This window comes from Somniosus microcephalus, chromosome 28 (assembly GCF_052327205.1).
Source record: "Somniosus microcephalus isolate GS21.2 chromosome 28, FLI_Smic_1.0, whole genome shotgun sequence".
Lineage (NCBI taxonomy): Eukaryota > Metazoa > Chordata > Chondrichthyes > Squaliformes > Somniosidae > Somniosus > Somniosus microcephalus.
The window spans coordinates 16,709,403-16,731,777 of NC_141014.1; the positions used below are offsets into that span (position 1 = coordinate 16,709,403).

The window sequence follows — 22,375 nt, forward strand, 5'->3', positions numbered from 1 at the left end:
GAAGGTCCGTATCTGCGGAGATTTCAAGATTACTGTGAATCCGGTGCTTCACACGGTACAATACCCGCTTCCGCGGATTGAAGATATCTTTGCTTCGTTGGCTGGAGGGAAACATTTCACGAAAATAGATCTGGCTCAAGCATATCTACAGATGGAGGTCGAGGAAGAGTCACGCCAGTACCTCACCATCAACACTCACAGAGGCTTGTATCGCTACAATAGACTGGTCTTTGGGGTAGCTTCGGCGCCAGCAATTTGGCAGAGGGCCATGGAACAGGTGTTACAAGGAATTCCAAGCACGCAGTGCTACTTAGATGACATTTTAATCACGGGAAAAGATGAGGAAGAACACCTCACGAATTTGAAACTGGTACTCACCAGGTTGAAGGAGTATGGCCTTCGGGTTAATCGCAAGAAGTGTGAGTTCTTCCAAAAACGGATCTCACACTGCGGTCATGTCATTGACCGAGAGGGACTGCATAAGTCACCCGAAAAGATAGAAGCGGTCGTGAAGGCCCCCGCTCCAGGAAACGTATCACAGTTAAGATCATTCTTGGGGTTGATTAATTACTATCACAAGTTTCTGCCAAATTTATCCACGGCACTGCATCCGCTGAATGACCTGTTGCGGAAAGAAACACCATGGAAGTGGAGTGAAGAATGCAAAAAGGCTTTTCGCAGAAGCAAGGAGTTGATTACCTCTGAAGAAGTGTTGGCTCATTTCAACCCAGCATTACCCCTTCGTCTAGCTTGCGATGCTTCCCCGTACGGAATTGGGGCAGTACTCTCGCACAGGCTACCAAATGGCTCGGAAAGGCCAGTGGCTTTCGCGTCCCGATCATTGACACCCGCGGAGCGAAATTACGCCCAAATAGATAGGGAGGCCCTCAGTCTTGTGTGGGGCGTGAAGAAATTCAACCATTACCTACAATGTAAAAAGTTCACATTGCTGACAGACCACCAGCCGTTGGTGTCCATATTCAACCCAAATAAGGCCGTTTCCACCATGACAGCACAAAGGTTACAAAGGTGGTCCGTGTTACTTGGGGCACACCAATACGAAATTGAGTACAAAAGGTCTAAACAGCATGGAAATGCTGATGGGTTGTCACGCTTGCCATTGCCGATGGTAGAAGAAGCGAGTATAGTGGACCCAGTAGAGTTGTTCCACTCATCCATAGTGGAGTGTCTACCGATAACAAACTCAATGATTGAGAATGAGACAAGGAATGACCCGACTCTTTCACGAGTCTATGATGTAACGGTGGAGGGATGGCCAGCACAGAGCGAACCAACACTGCAAGCATTTGCACAGAGGAAAGAACAACTGTCAGTGTGTCGAGGAACCCTGATGTGTGGATCTAGAGTGGTGATTCCACCCAAACTCCAAAAGAAGGTGCTAAAGGAGCTGCACGAAGGACATCTGGGGGGAGTAAAGATGAAAAATCTAGCAAGAGCGTTTGTGTGGTGGCCAGGCATTGATGGAGACATAGAGGAGATCACGAAGAACTGCCTAGGATGTCAGAGGGTTCAGAACGCGCCACCCCAGGCTCCTCTGCATCCATGGGAGTGGCCCTCATCGCCTTGGCAAAGAGTACACATCAACTTTGCTGGTCCATTTATGGACTCGATGTTTCTAATAGCGGTGGATGCCCACTCCAAGTGGCCGGAAGTAATTAAGATGACCACCACCACGACGGAAAAAACCATCACAGTGTTAAGGACTATGTTTGCTCGGAATGGCCTGCCGGAACAGATCTGTTCTGATAATGGACCACAATTTGTGTCCGAAGAATTCAAGAAATTCTTAAAGAGCAATGGGGTTAAACATTACACGTCAGCCCCATACCATCCCGCCTCCAATGGATTGGCTGAAAGGTTTGTCCAGACCTTCAAGAAGGCCGTAAAGGCCATGAGTAATGAAAATATAAGTCTGCAACATAAGGTGGATAGCTTTTTGTTGGCATACCGAAATGCAACACATGCGGTCACAAATCAAACTCCCGCAATGATGTTCTGTAATAGACGCCTAAGATGCCGGCTGGATTTACTAAAACCAAACGTCAGAAGAGACGTAGAGAACCGGCAATTCCAGGGCATGAATGACAGGGTCACTAGATCTTTCCAGATCGGTCAACGAGTTTTGGCCCGGGACTACCGTACTGAGAAATGGCAGCCTGGAACTATTGGGAAAAGGCTGGGGCCATTGATGTACACCGTGGACATTGGAGACAATATAATAAGGCGCCATGTTGACCAAATCATAGGGTCCGCCACCAATGGGCAACCGACTTCACCACCTTCTCCGGGTAATGTTGAAACTGAGATACCCAGAACACCTACTTCCGATCTAGTGATACTGGAGTCAGCTGAACCTGACACGGCTTTTCAAGCCGAATCGACCTTGCCAGAAGCACCTCCTAGCCCGCCTGAAATGACGACACCACTGCGGCGTTATCCGGACAGAATCCGGAAACCCCCGGAAAGACTGAATCTATGAACTGTTTTACATAAACCTGTATATATGTTAGAATGTATGTTCACTATGGACTTAGTAAGTAATAAGCTAAAAAGGGAGGATTGTAGTGTATGTACCCGTCTACCTTTAAGGGAACTATTGAATGTAACCGTTCACCTTTAAGAGGACTACTTTCGGTGTGGCACTATTTGTTTGGCTTCTGTATACTGTAATACCGATAGTGACCACACCAGTATATAAGTGTTGAGGCAGGATTGCTGGGGCAGATTCGCCCGGACCTTCGAATAGTAAAGACCTGTTTGTTTGTTACTTCTGAAGTCTGTGTATTTATTAACTGCACAACCCACAGACTTTACAGTTTAAGGAGCGCCTTAAAGGAGGAGAGAGAGGCAGAGAGGTTTGGGGAGAGAATTCCAGAGCTTAGGGCCGAGGCAGCTGCTCTCAGAGCAAAGGCCAGGCACATTTAATCACGAAGATATCAGGGGAACAAATTTGGGGAATTTCAAGCCAACTCCAAATGAACATAAGTCAACAACACAAAATGGACCTTGCAGTTGGATCTTAAAAGCACCAAAACTATGTCTTACCTTCTCCAAACCCATGTCGTTCAACCATAAATGTTGGAGAGACGCTGCCACTGGAAGGAAGGCATCATCGCCTATCTGTTTAATGGGATTTTTAGATAGTTTCAGTTCATCCAAAATAGGCATCCTCATTAGAGCAATGGTGGGAACTGCTGTCAGTTTATTCTCATCCAAGAACAGCTTCTGGAGGTCCCCGATGGGGTGTAGAGCTGTTGGGGAAATGTAGGTGATGTTGCTGCCTGTCAGGTAGAGCCACCGCAGCTTCTCTGCCCCTTCCATGTTGTCGTCGGTCAATCGGGGAATGGGATTGTACTCCAAGTGAAGGGCAAAGAGGTTGGGCAGCAGCCTGAATGTTCCCTTGGGTATGAATGATAACTTGTTGTAGTCTAAGTACAGGTAAGTCAGGTCAGGCAGCCCCTCAAAGATTACTGGCTGGAGGCTCGATAGCTCGTTACCAGACAGATACAGGTAGATGAGCTTCTTCAAGCCACGGAAGGCCCCGGCGTGTATGTCATGAATTCTGCAGTTCTGCAGGTGAAGAGAAACAAGATTTTTCATATCTGGGAACGAGCCCCTAGGGACTAAGTAGAAGTCATTGTAGCGCATATCAAGAAGACGGGCGTCTGTGGGGAAACCCTTCGGGATCTTGCGCAGACCCTTGCCCTCACAGCTGGAATGTTGTAAGTCATGCTTGCAGTCGCAGTGCTCTGGGCATGGTAGGTTTTCTTGATTATTTTCTTCAGGCTTGTTCTCCAGCTTGGGCTCCTCCTCATCTTCATAGTCTGACGGGCGGCTTTCACACCTCAGATCACTTGGCCGCAGAGAATCCAACCTCTCCCCTCGAAATACACTTGGTGCGCTGCAGAACACCTCTGCTCTGGGTCTCGTGTAGTTGGCCATCCATTCCCTAAATGGTCTCATGTAACAGTTGCACTGGATTGGATTCCCTGTCAAATTGATCATTCTCAAGTTCTCAAGCCCTTCCAGGGGCTGCATAATCCGGAGCTGGTTGTAACGGAAATCAATAATCGATAGCGTCGGGCTGTGGACGAAAGCTGCAAGAGACACTTCCTGAAGGGCCATATTGTCCATGGTCAGATGCTTCAGTGAACGCATCCGGAAAGATTCTTCTCCAATGTACGTCAGAGGATTCCTGCCAAGATCTAGTCTGGCCACATTGATGAGCCTCGACAAGGCTTCGGTTGGCAAATACTGAAGTTCATTGCGGTCGAGACTCAGTCTCTTTAGCGTCCAGAGCCCAGCGAAGGCCTCGTCTGCAATATTGTTGAGCATGTTTTTGGACATGCGCAGATATTTAATTTGCTGGAGGCCTTGGAAGACCAAGGGAGGCAAGTAGACCAGTAGATTTCCTTCCAGGTTTAAGAAGTTTAAGAATCCCAGCTGGCCAAAAGCGCCGGGTTTGATCTCCTCAATCCTGTTGTTATCAATGATGAGCTGTTGGAGGGACATCAGCCCATCAAAGGTCTCCTGGTAGATGAATTCTATGTTATTTAACCCTAAATTGAGGTAGATCACCTGACCAAGGCCACGGAAGGCACCTTCTGCAAGATGGTTAATCTTACATTTCTGTAGATTTAAATGAGTAAGATAGGGAATAGGAAGGAAAGCTCCATTTGCAATGACGTTGAGGTTGTTCCCTCTGATATCAAGCTTCTTAGTACCCTGCAATAGAGATGTTAACACAGAAGTGTCATCTAGATTTGCAGACATTTGTTTAATTTTTCTCTAGTATTGCCCTTACATAGTGTCAATGTCCCATACTCGTTCCCCGCCAAAAGGATAGACTTGACGCTTACAGCTGCTCCTCTGTGAGGTTTATGTAAGTGGCTCAGAGTGACTGGCCCTCAATTCCACCCCTCCCCCCGCCAAATCTGAATTAATGATCAGAGTCTATACTAAAGGATGCTATGAGAGTGTAAGGATGGCACAGATGATTTGTGCTTCAGTATAGGAAAAACAGTTGCAAAATTTGCTGATGACACAAACCTAAGAGGTTTGGCAAACAGCGAGGGGGACTGGAAAGGGCTGAGTTTCCTGGGGCTTATGGAAATAAGCACAACATGTGGGTAGGGCACATAAATAGCGCTGTGCCTGACATCAGTACTCTGCCCCCGAATTTCGACTCGGGCCTAATCTGCATCTCCTGGGAATGACATAGGAGGTCGCTGAAGCCTCCGATTGGATGCTGTGATAATGAGCACATTGATGTAAAATGACTACTGAGCACTTGGCTTGAGTATAAAACAAGGCTCAGTAGTCATTTTACATCAATTTAATCAAATTGTTTCAAAACATGGAGGGTCTAGTTGTCTTTCACTAGTTCCTGTTTACAAAATGTCCTTGGGCAAGCTGGGCCCACGCCCGAGTATTTACACTCCTTGGACGGCGCCACCAGCTGGCCGTCCAGTGTTATTTCATGAGTCATTTCTTCATGATGATGAGATTCATAACACACATAATCTAGGCTGACACTCCCAGTGCAGTGCTGAGGGAGCGCTGCACTGTCGGAGGCGCCGTCTTTCGGATGGGACTTTAAATCGAAACCCTGTCTGCCTTCTCGGGTGGACGTAAAAGATCCCACGGCACTATTTCGAAGAAGAGCTGGGGAATTCTCCCCAGTGTCCTGGCCAATATCTATCCCTCAACCAACATCACTAAAAAGTACAAAAGCAAAACACTGCGGATGCTGGAGACCTGAAATAAAAGCAGAAAATGCTGAAAATACTCAGCAGGTCAGGCAACATCTGTGGGGAGAGAAACAGAGTTAACGTTTTGGGTTTGACGAAAGGTCAGCGACCTGAAACATTGACTCTGTTTCTCTCTCTACAGATGCTGCCTGACCTGCTGAGGGTTTCCAGCATTTTCTGTAATTACTTCACTAAAAAGTATATGATTACAGACTATTTATAGCACAGAAACAGGCTATTCAGCCCAACTCCACAGGAGCCTCCTCCCACCCCTATTCATCTCACCCTATCAGCATATCCTTCTATTCCTTTCTCCCTCATGTGTTTATCCAGCTTCCCCTTAAATGCATCTATGCTATTCCCCTCAACCACTCCTTGTGGTGGTGAGTTCCACATTCTAACCACCCTCTGGGTCAAGGACAAACCAGTGAATAATATAATGTCATTATCGCATTGCTGTTTGTGGGAACTTGCTGTGCGCAAATTGGCTGCCGCGTTTCCTACATTACAACAGTGACTACCCTTTAAAAAATACTTCATTGACTGTAAGTTGATTTGGGACGTCCTGCGGTCATGAAAGGCGCTATAGAAATGCAAGTCTTTCTTTTTAACCCAGGTAATAAAAGTGCATCTGTATCTTGGGTAAGTCAGTAGAAGCCAAAGGCAGGTGTTTGCTGCTCCCTGACAACCATGGAGGACATGGTGTATTGATTCACTCTGGCAAAGAAGGCATCCGTCACCGGGTGGCTGCACCTATGCCCTGCCGACTAACCCCAAACCCTCCAGTGGGGTACTTGACTATTCCAACGCACTCCTGGCCGGCCTCCCACATTCCACCCTACGTAAACAGAGGTCATCCAAAACTCGGCTGCCCGTGTCCTAACTCGCACCAAGTCCCGTTCGCCCGTCTCCCCTGCGCTCGCTGACCTACATTGGCTCCCGGTTAAGCAGCGCCTCAATTTCAAAATTCTCATCCTTGTGTTCAAATCCCTCCATGGCTTCGCCCCTCCCTATCTCTGCAATCTCCTTCAGCCCCACAACCCCCCGAGATATCTGCGCTCCTCTAATTCGGCCCTCTTGAGATCCCTGATTATAATCGCCCATCCATTGGTGGCCGTGCCTTCTGTTGCCCGGGCCCTAAGTTCTGGAATTCCCTGCCTAAACCTGTCCGCCTCGCTACCTCTCTTTCCTCCTTTAAGACATTCCTTAAAACCTACCTCTTTGACCAAGCTTTTGGTCACCCGCCCTAATTTATCCTTATGTGGATCGGTGTCATATTTTTTGTCTTAAAATACTCCTGTACTACAGTTCAGAGGGATCTGGGGGTCCTTGTGCATGAAACACAAAAAGTTAGCATGCAGGTACAGCAAGTAATCAGGAAGGCAAATGGAATGTTGGCCTTTATTTCAAGGGGGTTGGAGTATAAAAGCAGGGAAGTCCTGCTACAACTGTACAGGGTGTTGGTGAGACCACACCTTGAGTACTGCGTACAGTTTTGTTCTCCTTATTTAAGGAAGGATATACTTGCATTGGAGGCAGTTCAGAGATGATTCACACGGTTAATTCCAGAGATGAGGGGGTTGACTTATGAAGAAAGGTTGAGCAGGTGGGGCCTATACTCATTGGAATTTAGAAGAATGAGAGGTGATCTTATTGAAACATATAAGATACTGAGGGGGCTCGACAAGGTAGATGCAGAGAGGATGTTTCCCCTCGTGGGGGAATCTAGAACGCGGGGGCACAGTTTCAGAATAAAGGGTCGCCCTTTTAGAACTGAGATGAGGAGGAATTTCTTCTCTCAGAGGGTCGTAAATCTGTGGAATTCTCTGCCACAGAGAGCCGTGGAGGCTGGGTCATTAAATACATTTAAGGTGGAGATAGACAGATTTTTGCAAGATAAGGGAGTGAAGGGTTATGGGGAGCGGGCGGGGAAGTATCTTTGAGCCTAAGACCAGCCGTGATCTTATTGAATGGCGGAGCAGGCTCGAGGGGCCAAGTGGTCTATTCCTGCTCCTATTTCTTATGTTACATAGAAACATAGAAGATAGCAGGAGTAGGCCATTCGGCCCCTTGAGCCTGCTCCGCCATTCAATGAGATCATGGCTGATCATCCAAACCCTGTCCCTGCCTTCTCCCCATATCCCTTGATCCCTTTAGCCTTAAGAAATATATCTAACTCCTTCTTGAATATATTTAATGAATTGGCCTCAACTGCCTTCTGTGGTAGAGAATTCCACAGGTTCACCATTCTCTGGGTGAAGAAATTCCTCCTCATCTCTGTCCTAAATGGCTTACCCCGTATCTTTAGAATGTGACCCCTGGTTCTGGACTCCCCCGCCATCGGGAACATCCTTCCTGCATCTAGCCTGTCTAGTCCGGTTAGAATTTTATAAGTTTCAATGAGATCCCCTCTCATTCTTCTAAACTCCAGCGAGTATAAGCCCAATCGACCCAATCGCTCCTCATACGTCATTCCTGCCATCCCAGGTATCAGCCTGGTGAATCTTCGCTGCACTCCCTCCATGGCAAGAACATCCTTCCTCAGATAAGGTGACCAAAACTGCACACAATACTCAAGGTGTGGTCTCACCAAGGCCCTGTACAACTGCAGCAAGACATCCTTGTTCCTGTACTGTTCTTATGTTTTACTACATTAAAGGTGCTATATAAATACAAGTTGTTGTTTTTGATGTTGGGGTAGAAATTGAGTGCCGTGGTAATCACTGGCACAGGACCTCAGTGATTCCAGATCCTCTCCCAGCAGGTGGCGCAACTCACTGGAACCAAAACTTTCCCTATCCCTTTAAGGTCCAGAATAGATAGCCATGGTTACATAGAATTCCCTCGGATTTACAGCACAGAAACAGGCCATTCGTCCCAACTGGTCCGTGCCGGTGTTTATGCTCCACACCAGCCTCCTCCCACCCATGCTTCATCTCACCCTACCTACCAGCATATCCTGCTATTCCTTTTCCCCCCTCATGTACTTAATGGCCACAAAGCAGTGAGGTTTTCTCAGTGACCAAAGTTCTTGTACCTCAGAATTCTTGCTGGCTCAGACCCCAAAAGCTCTTGTTTTTTTTTTAGCCAGTGCCCCTGTTAGGAATGTGAAGAAATGCGTGGGGGGGGTGGGGGTGGAGTCAGCCAGCATTTGGGAGGGGAACCACCCGCACACCGAGGAGTGAAGGGGAAGAACGGATGACAACGTGCATGTTATTTGAAAGTGGTCCAAGAAGGGTTCAATAAACTAAGCAAAGGTATTGTGAATTGGACCAAACCGCGAGGGAACCTTTAAACTATGTTTTAAGGAGGAATGATATTTAGTTTATTGGGCAGGAAGGTTCCTCCAGGGCTCATGACCAAGATGAAATGGTAGAAACATAGAAATATAGGAGCAGGAGTCGGCCATTCGGCCCTTCGAGCCTGCTCCGCCATTCAATATGATCATGGCTGATCCTCTATCGCAATACAGGAAACTTTGGTTTATCCGGAGGTTGTATGTCCGGAAACCTCGATATACCGGCAGAAATCAGGAGCCGTTTTGTTAGGTTTTTTTTCTTCTCGTGGCTTTGTTATCAACAGTCGGGCTCTGGAAAGTCTCTCTGAAGCTGTTGCTAAGCTACAGAGATGCTTCCAAGGTACGGGCTGACTGTTTACAAGCTGTTGCTAAGCAACAGTGTTTGTTGTCAGATACGGAGATGAAAACCTCCGTATGCTTCAACATTAACTTTGTATGTCCAGCAGTTTTGATAGATCGGCAACAGCTCGGTCCCGTCGGTGCCGGATATAACAAAGTTTCCTGTACCATATTCCTGCTCTCTCCCCATACCCCTTGATGCCTTTGGGTCTAGAAATCTATCTATCTCCTTCTTAAATATATTCAGTGACTTGGCCTCCACAGCCTTCTGTGGTAGAGACTTCCACAGGTTCACCCCCCTCTGAGTGAAGAAATTTCTCCTCATCTCAGTCCTAAATGTCCTACCCCGTATCCTGAGACTGTGACTCCTCGTTCTAGACCCCACAGCCAGGGGAAACATCCTCCCTGCATCCAGTCTGTCCAGCCCTGTCAGAATTTTATACGTTTCAATGAGAACCCCTCTCATTCTTCTAAACTCTAGTGAATACAGGCCTAGTCGACCCAATCTCTCCTCATACGACAGTCCTGCCATCCCAGGAATCAGTCTGGTGAACCTTCGCTGCACTCCTCTATGACAAGTGTATCCTTTCTTAGGTAAGGAGACCAAAGCTGCACACAGTACTCCAGGTGTGGTCTCACCAAGGCCCTGTATAACTGTAGTAAGACATCCTTGCTCCTGTACTCAAATCCTCTTGCAATGAAGGCCAACATACCATTTGCCTTCCTAACTGCTTGCTGCACCTGCATGTTTGGTGGCACAGTGGCATAGTGGTTAGCACTGTTGCCTCACAGCGCCAGGGACCTGGGTTCAAATCCGGCCTCGGGTGACTGTCTGTGTGGAGTTTGCACATTCTCCCCGTGTTTGCGTGGGTTTTCTCTGGGTGCTCTGGTTTCCTCCCACAGTCCAAAGATGTGCGGGTTAGGTTGATTGGCCATGATAAAAATTGACCCTTAGTGTTAGGGGGGATTAAATACGTGGGGTTACGGGGTTACGGGGATAGGGCTTGGGTGGGATGGCTGTCGGTGTAGGGACCGGGTGCTAGGGTTTGGATGATCAGCCATGATCTCGTTGAATGGCGGAGCAGGCTCAAAGGGCCGAATGGCCTACTCCTGCTCCTATCTTCTATGTTTCTATGTTTGCTTTCAGTGACAGGTGTAATATTCCGGGGACATGGAACTTAATTGGGCACCAGGAAGCTACTGAGTGTAGGAGGCACGAACAGGAAATTGTACAACCACTTGGTATCTAACATCAGCGCCCTGTGTGATAATGGGGTGATTGACGATGGTTACTGTCAACCACCACAACAGCAGGCTCAGACTTGCTGTATGCAAATAAAGTTAAAGATGCAGTGAATTGAAAAAAACCCCAGAAAATGCTGGAAATACTCAGCTGGTCAGGCAGCATCTGTGAAGAGAGAAACAGAGTTAACGGTTCAGGTCGATGACCCTTCGTCAGAACTGGAAACAGCTGGAGATGGAGCAGGTTTTTAAGCGAGTGCAGGGGCAGGGAGAGCGGGGAGGGGAGGAAAGAACAAAAGGGAGGGTCTGTGATAGGGTGGAAGGCAGGAGAGATTAAATGACAAAAGGGATGATGGTGCAAGGCAAAAGGAGATGGTAATGGGACAGGTTAAGAAACAAAAGATGGCTCTAGATGAAGTGTAAATGGCACTGGCAGAGTGAAAGACAGCTGCCATGTGAGAGAGAAAAAAATGGGAAAAAAATAGGGGCCGAGGTTATGGTCTGAAATTGTAGAACTCGATGTTGAGTCCAGAAGGCTGTAAAGTGCCTAATCGAAAGATGAGGTGCTGTTCCTCGAGCTTACGTTGAGCTTCATTGGAACAGTGCAAGAGGCCAAGGACGGAGAGGTCAGAGTGGGAGTGGAGCGGAGAATTAAAGTGACAGGCGACCGGAAGCTCGGGGTCACCCTTACGGACTGAATGGAGGTGTTCCGCAAAGCGGTCACCCAATCTGCGTTTGGTCTCCCCAATGTAGAGGAGACCGCATCGAGAGCGGCGAACACAGTATACTAAATTGCAAGAAGTACAAGTAAATCGCTGTTTCACCTGGAAGGGGTGTTTGGGGCCCTGGAATTGAAAAGTCTGATTTGATTTAAAACAAGACTTCACCATTAGCAGCCGTGCTTTCAGCTGCCTGGGCCCCGAAGCTCTGGAATTCCCTCCCGAAACCTCTTCAAATGGCCTCTTCCTGTGTGGTAAAATTCTGTGGTTTTGCACCCATATGTATAATAAATTTATAAAATATATGTATGAGTGCACTCCTATATGTATAAAAGCCTCCTAAAATGTGAATGTACTGTCTTGAGAAAGCAATAAAAATTATATTTAAAGAAAGATCTTGCTTTTATATAAAGTTGTTTAAATAAAGTCATGGGCTCAGAGAAAAGAAAAAAGGATATATAAGGTAAATGATATGGAAAAGTAAAATCAGAAAACTATTTCTGTTTAAACTGTGACACTAGTACAAGGGGCAGAGGTTCAAACTGGTAAATGGCAAATTTTGGACTGGTACAACAACAACTTGCATTTATATAGTGCCTTTAAGATAGTAAAATGTCCCAAGGTGCCTCACAGGAGTGTTATCAAACAAAATTTGACACCGAGCCACATAAGGAGAAATTAGGGCAAATGACCAAACGCTCGGTCAAAGAGGTAGGTTTTAAGGAGCGTCTTAGAAACATAGAAACATTAAAAAATAGGAGCAGGAGTAGGCCATTCGGCCCTTCGAGCCTGCTCCGCCATTCAATATGATCATGGCTGATCCTCAATCTCAATACCATATTCCCGCTCTCTCCCCATACCCTTTGATGCCTTTTGTGTCTAGAAATCCATCTATCTCCTTCTTAAATATATTCAGTGACTTGGCCTCCACAGTCTTCTGTGGTAGAGAATTCCACAGGTTCACCACCCTCTGAGTGAAGAAATTTCTCCTCATCTCAGTCCTAAATGTCCTACCCCGTATCCTGAGATTGTAACCCCTCGTTCTAGACCCCCCAGCCAGGGGAAACATCCTCCCTACATCCAGTCTGTCCAGCCCTGTCAGAATTTTATACATTTCAATGAGATCCCCTCTCATTCTTCTAAACTCGAGTGAATACAGGCCTAGTCGACCCAATCTCTCCTCATACGACAGACCTGCCATCCCAGAAATCAGTCTGGTGAACCTTCGCTGCACTCCCTCTATGGCAAGTATATCCTTTCTTAGGTAAGGAGACCAAAACTGCACACAGTCTTAAAGGAGGAGAGCGAGGTAGAGAGGCGGAGAGGTTTAGGGAGGGAAGTCCAGAGCTTGGGGCCTTGGCAGCTGAAGGCACGGCCGCCAATGGTGGAGCGATTAAAACCATGCTCAAGAGGCCAGAATTAGAGGAGCGAAGATATCTCAAGAGGTGGGGTTGTAGGGCTGGATGTTCATCTTAACAGAGAGAGAGTGGACAATAGATGGGATGGACTTGTGGGAGTGGAAACCAACCCCCCCCAAATCATTAACTAACAATTGCATGCTGTGCCAGGGAACTGTACACTCTTCCTGAAGGGATCAGGAGCTAAAATGGGCCAGATCTGTATCTGTCTTGTGATCCTGGGAACGTAGAACATTCTGCATAAAATGTACTGTCCGGATGTGTTACATTAACCCAACGCAGACCTTTCAATCTGAGAAATGTTTTCTGAGGCCCAGGAATTAACCAAGTGCCAATGGTTTCAGGATAATGCAGAGGGCTGCTTGCAGGCTCCAGAAGCTTGAAGATATCACCCCCTACAAAAGACCCCAGTAAACGAAGTAATGAGCTACATGTGTGTTTATTAAAAAAGTGCAGCTAATTGTTCGGAAACCCGGGTTTCGAAAAGGTCAGAACCAGTTAAGGTCTGGGAGTCTTTCCTCCTACATTGTGCTCTTTTGAAATGAGCTTTTTCCTGAACACCCGCCTCTGTTGAAAGCTGAGTGCTCCCAGCAGGAACTGAGAGCCAAGCTCTGTCTGCCCCCAGTCCACAGCAGGTAACTCAATGAACTGCACCCAGCACCTCGAACTAAGTGGCCAACCATAAACCACTGCAGCTTCTGCCAAGTCACAGACTGGCTAACCATGGTTTGCTCTTGGGATTTTACCTGGGATTTATAACGCCAATCAGAAGATACTGTAACAAGATAAATACAGATGAGAATGGACCATTGAGTCTATCTAGAAAAAACCCCTACAAAAAACCCCTACACTCTCCAGGGAACTGTACGCTCTTCCTGAAGGGATCAGGAGCTAAAATAGGCCAGATCTGTATCTATCTTATGAGATAGAGGATCGAAGGGAGAGAGAGAGAGGATCAAAGGGGGAAGGATCAGAAGGGAGGGGGAATGAGGTCAGGAAATTGGAGGGGGAGAGAACTCATGGGGTAAAGAGCACGGATAGCACAGTGAGAATGGAGGAAGAACGTGATCCAGGTCTAAAGGAAGGGTGATGAGAGTGAGAATGTGATCCAGTTGGTAAGACGGATCACGTTCTTCCAGCCCCACCCCCCTTTACACTCGCACCACGGTTTCCCTCTCCACCCCCTAGACCTGGTTGATTTCTCCGAAAGCTCGGTGCGTGTGTAGCAAGTGACATCATTAGACTGGACGAAATCCGGAAGTCACGAGACTCACTATTCACTTCATACCCAATAAACCTGTTAACAATCCGTGACCCACATGCAATGCCCCATCTATGGAGGGGGAGGTCAGGAACTCATTGGGGGGAGAAGGTCAGGAACCCAGGGTGGTGGGGGGGGGAGGAACTTGGCAGGGGGAGAAGGTCAGGAACCGGGAGCGGGGGGGAAGAAGGTCGGGAACTCGGATGGGGGGGGCAGAAGGAGGTCAGGAATTTGAGCGGGGGAGGAGGTCAGGAACTCGGTGAGAGGGGGAGGTCAGGCACTTGCGGGGAGGGAAGGTTAGGGTCAGGAACTTGTTGGAGAGGGAAAAGGGCAGAAACTCAGGGGGTTGGAGGAAGGTGAGCCCTGCCTGTTATCTGTGAGCTCTGTTCTGTCTTGAGCCTGGCAGTCAGAATGGCTCAAATTACACTTTGCAAAGTAATTGATTACTTAGGCAGGCAGCATCTAATTACACATTCCAGAAAAACAGCTGGGTGTGGCTTGTCCTCCAAGGGGACCAATCAGAAATCAGCTCTTGTCCTCCAAGGTGACCAATCAGAAATCTGGTGTTGGAAATAAACACAACCATTTTTGTGCTCAAGTCCCTGGAGTGGGACTTGAACCCACAATCTTCTGACTCAGAGACGTGTATGCTACCTACTGAGGTACGGCTGACACCATGGAAAGCTCAAGTCTGTTCTCACAACTCGGGGCCCGGACAGCAACATGGCTCTTTTTTTTTATTCATTGATGGGATGTGGGTGTCGCTGGCTAGGCCTGCATTTAGTGCCCATCCCTAATTGCCCTTGAGAAGATGGTGGTGAGCCGCCTTTTTGAACCGCTGCAGTCCATATGGTGTAGGTACACCCACAATGCTGTTAGGAAGGGAGTTCCAGGATTTTGGCCCAGCGACAGTGAAGGAACGGCGATACAGGTCCAAGTCAGGATGGTGTGTGGCTTGGAGGGGAACTTGTAGGTGGTGATGTTCCCGTGCGTCTGCTGCCCTTGTCCTCTCTGAACTGCTGCCAGCACTTCAATATCTCCTGTCTGTTTTGGTGACCAGAACTGGAAACAGTACTCCAGGTGCAGTCTGATCTGACCACTGTACTGTTTGACCATGACTTCTCTAACTTGTACTGTGCTGTGTTGATGTTTTGGCAACGTAGTTTATCCAAAACTCTGCTGTCCATATCCTAACTCGCACCAAGTCCTGTTCACCCATCACCCCTGTGCTCGCTGACCTACATTGGCTCCCGGTCCGGCAGCGCCTCGATTTCAAAATTCTCATCCTTGTTTTCAAATCCCTCCATGGCCTCTTCCCCTCCCTATCTCTGTAACCTCCTCAAGCCCCACAACCCTTCGAGATCTCTGCGCTCCTCCAATTCCGGCCTCTTGCGCGTCCCTGATTATAATCGCTCCACCATTGGTGGCCGAGGCCCTAAGCTCTGGGATTCCCTCCCTAAACCTCTCCGCCTCTCTTTCCTCCTTTAAGATGCTCCTTAAAACCTACCTCTTTGACCAAGCTTTTGGTCACCTGCCCTAATATCTCCTTATGTGGCTCGGAGTCAAATTTTGTTTGAAAACACTCCTGTGAATTGCCTTGGGACGTTTCATGACATTAAAGGCGCTATATAAATGCAGGCTGTTGTTATGTCTGTTGTGCCAATTCAAACACGGACAAATACCAACCATTCATATTTATTCAGGAAGGTTTGGCATTTTTCCCCCCACAACATTTCTACCCCTCTTCTCCCGAAGGCGCTGATTCATATGAACGTATGAAGGCCGATGACCTTTCATGATGAAAGGCAATTGTGTTTCTCTCTCCACATGTGCTGCCTGACCTGCTGAATGTTTGCAGCATTTTCTGTTTTCCTTTCAGGCTAAGATACTCCGTCCCATCTCCTGGTCACTACAGCCTGGCAGCTGTAACTAGCAGTGGAGCTGCGAAGCCTGGTGTTAACTTGGAGTGAGTGCCGTCACCGTACCAACCTCTGGTATGGTGATGGGGACCTCTGTCAGCTGTTTCCTCACGCAGGTCACCACGCGCTGGATGTTGTCGCAGATGCAGTAAGGCGGGCAGGCCACGGAACCGGCCACAAGAGCAGTGAAGACAGTTACCAGGAGCCAGTGTGTACGGGCTTGGGCCTGGCTGGACGGTGAGAGCATCTGCAAAAAGGAAAACCATCACACCGTGAACCTCAATCAGACACTTGCGTTGAGAAAGAATCATTAGAAAATAGGAAAGAAAAAAATCACTGTCACTTGGTCATGGAGGCCAGGGACATGCCCAGGTTAGGAACATAGGAACAGGAGGAGGCCATTCAGCCCCTCGAGCCTGTTCCACCATTCAATATCATGGCGGATCTGTGGCCTAACTCCATATACCCGCCTTTGGCCCATATCCTTTAATACATTTGGTTTACAAAAATTGATCCATCTCAGATTTAAAGTGAACAATTGACCCAACATCAATTGCCGTTTGCGGAAGAGAGTTCCAAACTTCGACCACCCTTTGTGTGTAGAAGTGTTTCCTAACTTCACTCCTGAAAGGTCTGGCTCTAATTTTTAGACTGTGCCCCCCTAGTCCTAGTCTCTGTAGTGTATGTACCTTTAAGAGAGAACTACTTTTACAGCTCCTGTATACTGTAGTACCGGCAGTGACCACACCTGTATATAAGCCTTGAGCATGCCTCTGTACCCCAGTCTTGAGACTATCCTACTCCAGTAAACACCTGTTGATTGTTAAGTTACAGCATCCGTGTAGTTATTGAAAAACATCATACTCTCAGAATCACGGATCTAACAGTGGCGACGAGTGTCGATTCGAATCTACCTGCAACTCTGCATTTCCCTTCGAGGATTCGCTCCGGGAGGGCGGTGGAAGAAAGTCGTGGCCAGAAGCACGGGCGTCGACCACGAGCAACCGCCCAGTCGTCCGGCAGAGAGTGAACATCGCAGGAGAGGCTGTGGAGAGCCGGGCTTGGTTCCCCAGCCACGACGATCAGCAACAGACTGACGACAGGTACAGCGCAGACCCTTCCCGGACAGCGGCGGCTGGAGCCGACCGACGGCAGAGAAAAAGCCGAGCAGCGTCGACGGGGTAAGATAGAGGGTGAAGCGCACAGGGCGCAGCCGGGGGTTGAAAACCGAGCGGCGTCGAGGAAAAACAAAACGGAGAGAGAGAGGGTAAAGCAGCAGCTGGGTTCAGGACCGAGCGGCGGAAACGGGAAAGGCGCACAGAAAAAAAAAAAAACGCGCAGAGCACAGCCAGGGCTCAAAGGCTGAACAGTGTCCGCGGGGAGAAGAAGGGAGAGCGCGTGAAACGCCATTGAGCCGCGGAGAAGAAGGAAGAGCGCGGGAGACGCTATTTTTAGAAGCCGCAGCGGAGAAGAAGGGCGAGCGCAGGAAGAAAGGAAAGCGCGGGAGACGCCATTTTGTGCCAGCGGAGAAGAAGGGAGAGCGCGGGAGACGCCATTTTTGACAGTTAAATCACACCCAGGGATGCCGAAGAGTGGCAGTATCTCTACGTTCGACAATGAAGTCGAAGATTGGGCGACATATGTGGAACGTATTGAGGTGTACTGCTAGGACGTGAATGGATCCGGAAGATACAATTAGATTGGCATTCCATACAGGCACTGAAGGTTGAGGCCAAAAAGGATGACGACATCACACCTGGACGACTGTCAAAAATGCTAACTGACGCAAAAGAAGTGTTCCAGGAGGGACTCGGAACACTAAAAGGCATAACAGCAATGATTAAAATAGAGGAAAATGCAAGCCCAAAGTTTCTGAAGGCCAGACCAGTGCCTTATGCGATCAGACCAGCCGTCGAAGCAGAGCTGGAAGGGTTGGAACGTTCAGGAGTACTGTCCAAAGTAGACTGGAGTGAGTGGGCTACACCCATCGTTCCTGTAATGAAGAGGTCGTTGAGTAATACGAAAGGGGAACCAAAGAAGGTCTGCATCTGTGGGGATTTTAAGGTGACAGTGAACCCAGTCCTTCACACGGTACAATATCCGCTTCCACGAATTGAGGATATTTTCGCCTCGCTATCTGGAGGTAAATGCTTCACCAAAATTGATCTAGCCCAGGCGTACTTGCAAATGGAGGTAGAAGAAGCCTTGAAACAATACCTCACGATCAACACTCATAAAGGTCTCTACCAATACAACCGGCTGGTGTTCGGGGTAGCATCGGCTCCGGCTATTTGGCAAAGGGCGATGGATCAAGTCCTGCAAGGGATTCCAGGGACCCAGTGTTATTTGGACGACATCCTGGTCACGGGTGAAAATGACAGTGATCACCTCGCCAACCTGGAGAAGGTGCTCACTAGATTAAAGGAATATGGGCTACGAGCTAATCGCCACAAGTGCGAGTTTTTCCAGAAGCAGATCTCGTATTGTGGCCACGTTATCAATGAAGAGGGGTTACATAAGTCCCCTGAAAAGATTGAGGCAGTAGTCAAGGCTCCAGCACCGGAAAATGTGTCACAACTGAGGTCGTTCCTCGGGCTGGTAAACTACTACCATAAGTTCTTACCAAATTTGTCTACGGTATTACACCCACTGAACACCCTATTGCAAACAGGGGTACCATGGAAGTGGAATGACGAACGTAAACGAGCTTTCCAGAAGTGCAAAGAATTGATCACATCAAAAGAGGTGTTGGCCCATTTCAACCTAGCACTACCAATTCGTTTGGCATGTGATGCATCACCCTATGGTATTGGAGCGGTGCTGTCGCACAAATTCCCAGACGGGTTGGAGAGGCCAGTAGCCTTTGCGTCTCGGTCACTAACCTCAGCCGAGCGCAAGTACGCCCAGATTGACAGGGAGACCCTCAGCCTAGTATGGGGAGTAAAAAAATTCAACCACTATCTGCATGGGCAGAAGTTCACCTTGCTGACTGACCACCAATCACTTGTCTCCATCTTTAATCCAAAGAAGGGCGTTCCAGTGATGACTGCACAACGATTACAAAGATGGTCCCTGTTTCTAGGGGCGAATCAATATGAAATAGAATATAAAGGCACGAAACAGCATGGAAACGCTGATGGGCTATCACGCCTGCCACTGCCTACTGTGGAGGAAGCACCAGCAGTGGACCCTATCGAGATATTTTATTCGTCAATAATTGAACGATTGCCAGTAACGAACGCGGATATAGAGAAGGAGACCCGCAATGATCCGACGCTGTCTCGGGTATATGATTTGACGGTGAAGGGATGGCCAACACATGGCGACTCACTGTTGCCAGCATTCTCATCCAGAAGAGAACAGCTGTCAGTATGCCAGGGGACAGTGATGTGTGGATCCAGAGTGGTGATTCCACCCAAGTTAAGGGAGAGAGTGCTAAATGAGCTTCATGAAGGTAATCTGGGAGGAGTGAAAATGAAAAGCCTTGCTAGGGCTTATGTGTGGTGGCCGGGAATCGATCAACAAATCGAGGACCTAACCAAGAGCTGCTCAGGATGCCAGAAGGTCCAAAATGCACCACCACATGCCCCTCTACACCCATGGGAATGGCCCTCCTCTCCATGGCAACGGGTGCATATTGATTTTGCTGGTCCATTCATGGACTCAATGTTCTTAATAGTAGTGGATGCGCACTCGAAATGGCCTGAGGTGATAAAAATGTCCTCAACCACTACAGAGAAAATGATTGCAGTCCTATTTGCCAGGAACGGCTTGCCAGAGCAGATTTGCTCTGATAATGGACCACAGTTTGTGTCCGAAGAGTTTCGGAAATTTATGAGAAGGAATGGGGTAAGGCATTACACATCCACCCCGTATCATCCAGCCACAAATGGATTGGCTGAGAGGTTCGTACAAACCTTTAAAAAGGCGATAAAGGCCATGTGCGACGATGAAATTCCACTACAGCATAAGGTGGACAATTTCTTATTAGCCTACAGAAATGCGACACATGCAGTTACCAACCAGACCCCGGCCATGATGTTCTTTAACCGAAGGTTGAGATCTCGTCTGGATTTGCTCAGACCAAATGTGCGAAGAAATGTTGAGGATAAACAATTCCAGCACATCAATGAGAAGCCGACAAGGAGCTTCAACGTAGGACAACCAGTCTTGGCCCGTGACAACCGAACAGAGAAATGGCAACCCGGAACGATATGCACAAGGCAGGGGCCATTAATGTACACAGTGGATGTCGGGGAGAACATTGTGAGACGCCACGTCGATCAGATCTTAGCGTCACAGGAACGAGTCAACCCCATGTCTCACGTACCTGGAGATGAACCCGACATACCGGTAGCATTTACCTCAGAACCAGTAGCAGTGGAAACCGATGAACTAACCGACGAAAAGGGGCCAGAATCGCCTCCGCACCAAGAACAAGAACCTCAGGAAAGACGCTATCCCGAAAGGATCAGGAAGCCGCCCCAAAGACTGAGGCCTAGAAATGGACTATTGTTGTTTAATGTACATGTTAAAGTGTTAATTGTTATTTGAATATTATGGGTACTGCTAATCTAAAAGGGGAGGAATTGTAGTGTATGTACCTTTAAGAGAGAACTACTTTTACAGCTCCTGTATACTGTAGTACCGGCAGTGACCACACCTGTATATAAGCCTTGAGCATGCCTCTGTACCCCAGTCTTGAGACTATCCTACTCCAGTAAACACCTGTTGATGGTTAAGTTACAGCATCCGTGTAGTTATTGAAAAACATCATACTCTCAGAATCACGGATCTAACAGTCTCCCCAACCAGCGGAAATAGTTTCTCTCTATCTACCCTATCAGTTTCCCCTTAAAATCTTGAAAACTTTGATCAAATCGCCCCTTAACCTTCTGAATTCCAGGGAATACAACCCGAGCTTGTGTAACCTCTCACTGTGTGGTTCAATCACTGTGCTCATTGGCTGACCTTCGTTGAGCAGTGATAGGGACACTATCATCACCCTAAACTCCTACTGCTTTAAGGAAAAGAGATAAATTAAGCAGAATTCCCTCTCTTTATACAAAAAGCAAAATACTGCGGATGCTTGAAATCTGAAATAAAAACAGAAAATGCTGGAAACACTCTGCAGGTCAGGCAGCATCTGTGGAGAGAGAGAAACAGAGTTAACGTTTCAGGTCGATGACCCTTCGTCAGAACTGGAAAAAGTTAGAGATGTAACAGACTTTTAAGTAAGTGCAGGGGCAGGGAAAGGGGGGAGGGGGGAAAGAACAAAAGGGAAGGTCTGTGATAGGGTGGAAGGCAGGAGAGATTAAGAGACAAAGGGGATGATGGTGCAAGGTGAACTCTCTCTTTATCCCTTATTGGGAGTCCATGTTGGGTGAAGACAGCTTGACTGTGATGCCCTCCATGTTCAAAGAGTTTGCAGATACTCACTGCCCAGGCTCTACCACTGACCTTGGTGGCTCTGGCGTAGGGAAGGGAAGATCAGCCAATGTTCCTGTTCTTGATTGCTACATAATGATCCCTACTGGGACGTGCTAGAAATTGCACGTGCATGGACACTGGGTGGGGACAAGGTGGATCTCAGTTGTGATGCCCTCTATAGTTGGACAGCCTGCTGATGCTGTCAAGCCTCACACATGAATAATTGATACTTGAGCATAATACCTGAGGCATTCTATATATAACCCACCTGAGCCCCTCAATTAGATTCCAGCCTGTAACTCACTCCCGGGTATCCATTATTTATATATAAACCACCCAAACCTATCGATTAGATTCTAGCCTGTAACTCACTCCTAGGTATGCATTATTATTCTATATATAACCCCCCCCTGAACCCTTCGATTAGATTCCAGCCTGTAACTCATTCCCAGGTATCCATTAATCTATATATAAACCACCCTGAACCCTTCGATTAGATTCCAGCCTGTAATTCATTCCCAGGTATCTGTAATTCTATATATAAACCCCCCCCCCCCGAACCCCTCGATTAGATTCCGGCCTGTAACTCACTCCTGGGTATCTCTTATTCTATATATAAACCCCCGAACCCTTCAATTAGATTCTAGCCTGTAACTCACTCCCAGGTATTCATTATTCTATATATAATCCACTGAACACCTCGATTAGATTCCAGCCTGTAACTCACCCCTGGGTATCCATTAATCTATCTATAAACCACCCGAACCCTTTGATTAGATTCCAGCCTGTAACTCATTCCCAGGTATCCATTATTCTATATATAAACCACCCCTGAATTCCTTGATTAGATTCCAGCCTGTAACTCACTCCTGGGTGTCTGTAATTCTTTCTATATATAAACCATCTGAATCACTTTGTCCTTGTGAGCTCCTGTTTATGGTTTAGATGTCACTGCATCAGTAGCCAAGACCCACATGT

General features: G+C 47.7%; 1 protein-coding gene across 1 annotated transcript in view; it reads right to left on the minus strand.

Moving 5' to 3' along the window:
- LOC147099003 (chondroadherin-like protein) overlaps window positions 1-22,375 on the minus strand; it is an 82,307-nt gene that overhangs the window by 39,168 nt on the left and 20,764 nt on the right. Inside the window, exons 2-3 of the mRNA XM_085969523.1 lie at window positions 16,038-16,214; window positions 3,067-4,746 (exon numbers count right to left, since the gene is read on the minus strand). Of these exons, the coding sequence (XP_085825649.1) occupies window positions 3,067-4,746; window positions 16,038-16,214 (1,857 nt within the window). The remainder of the gene's footprint in view (window positions 1-3,066; window positions 4,747-16,037; window positions 16,215-22,375) is intronic.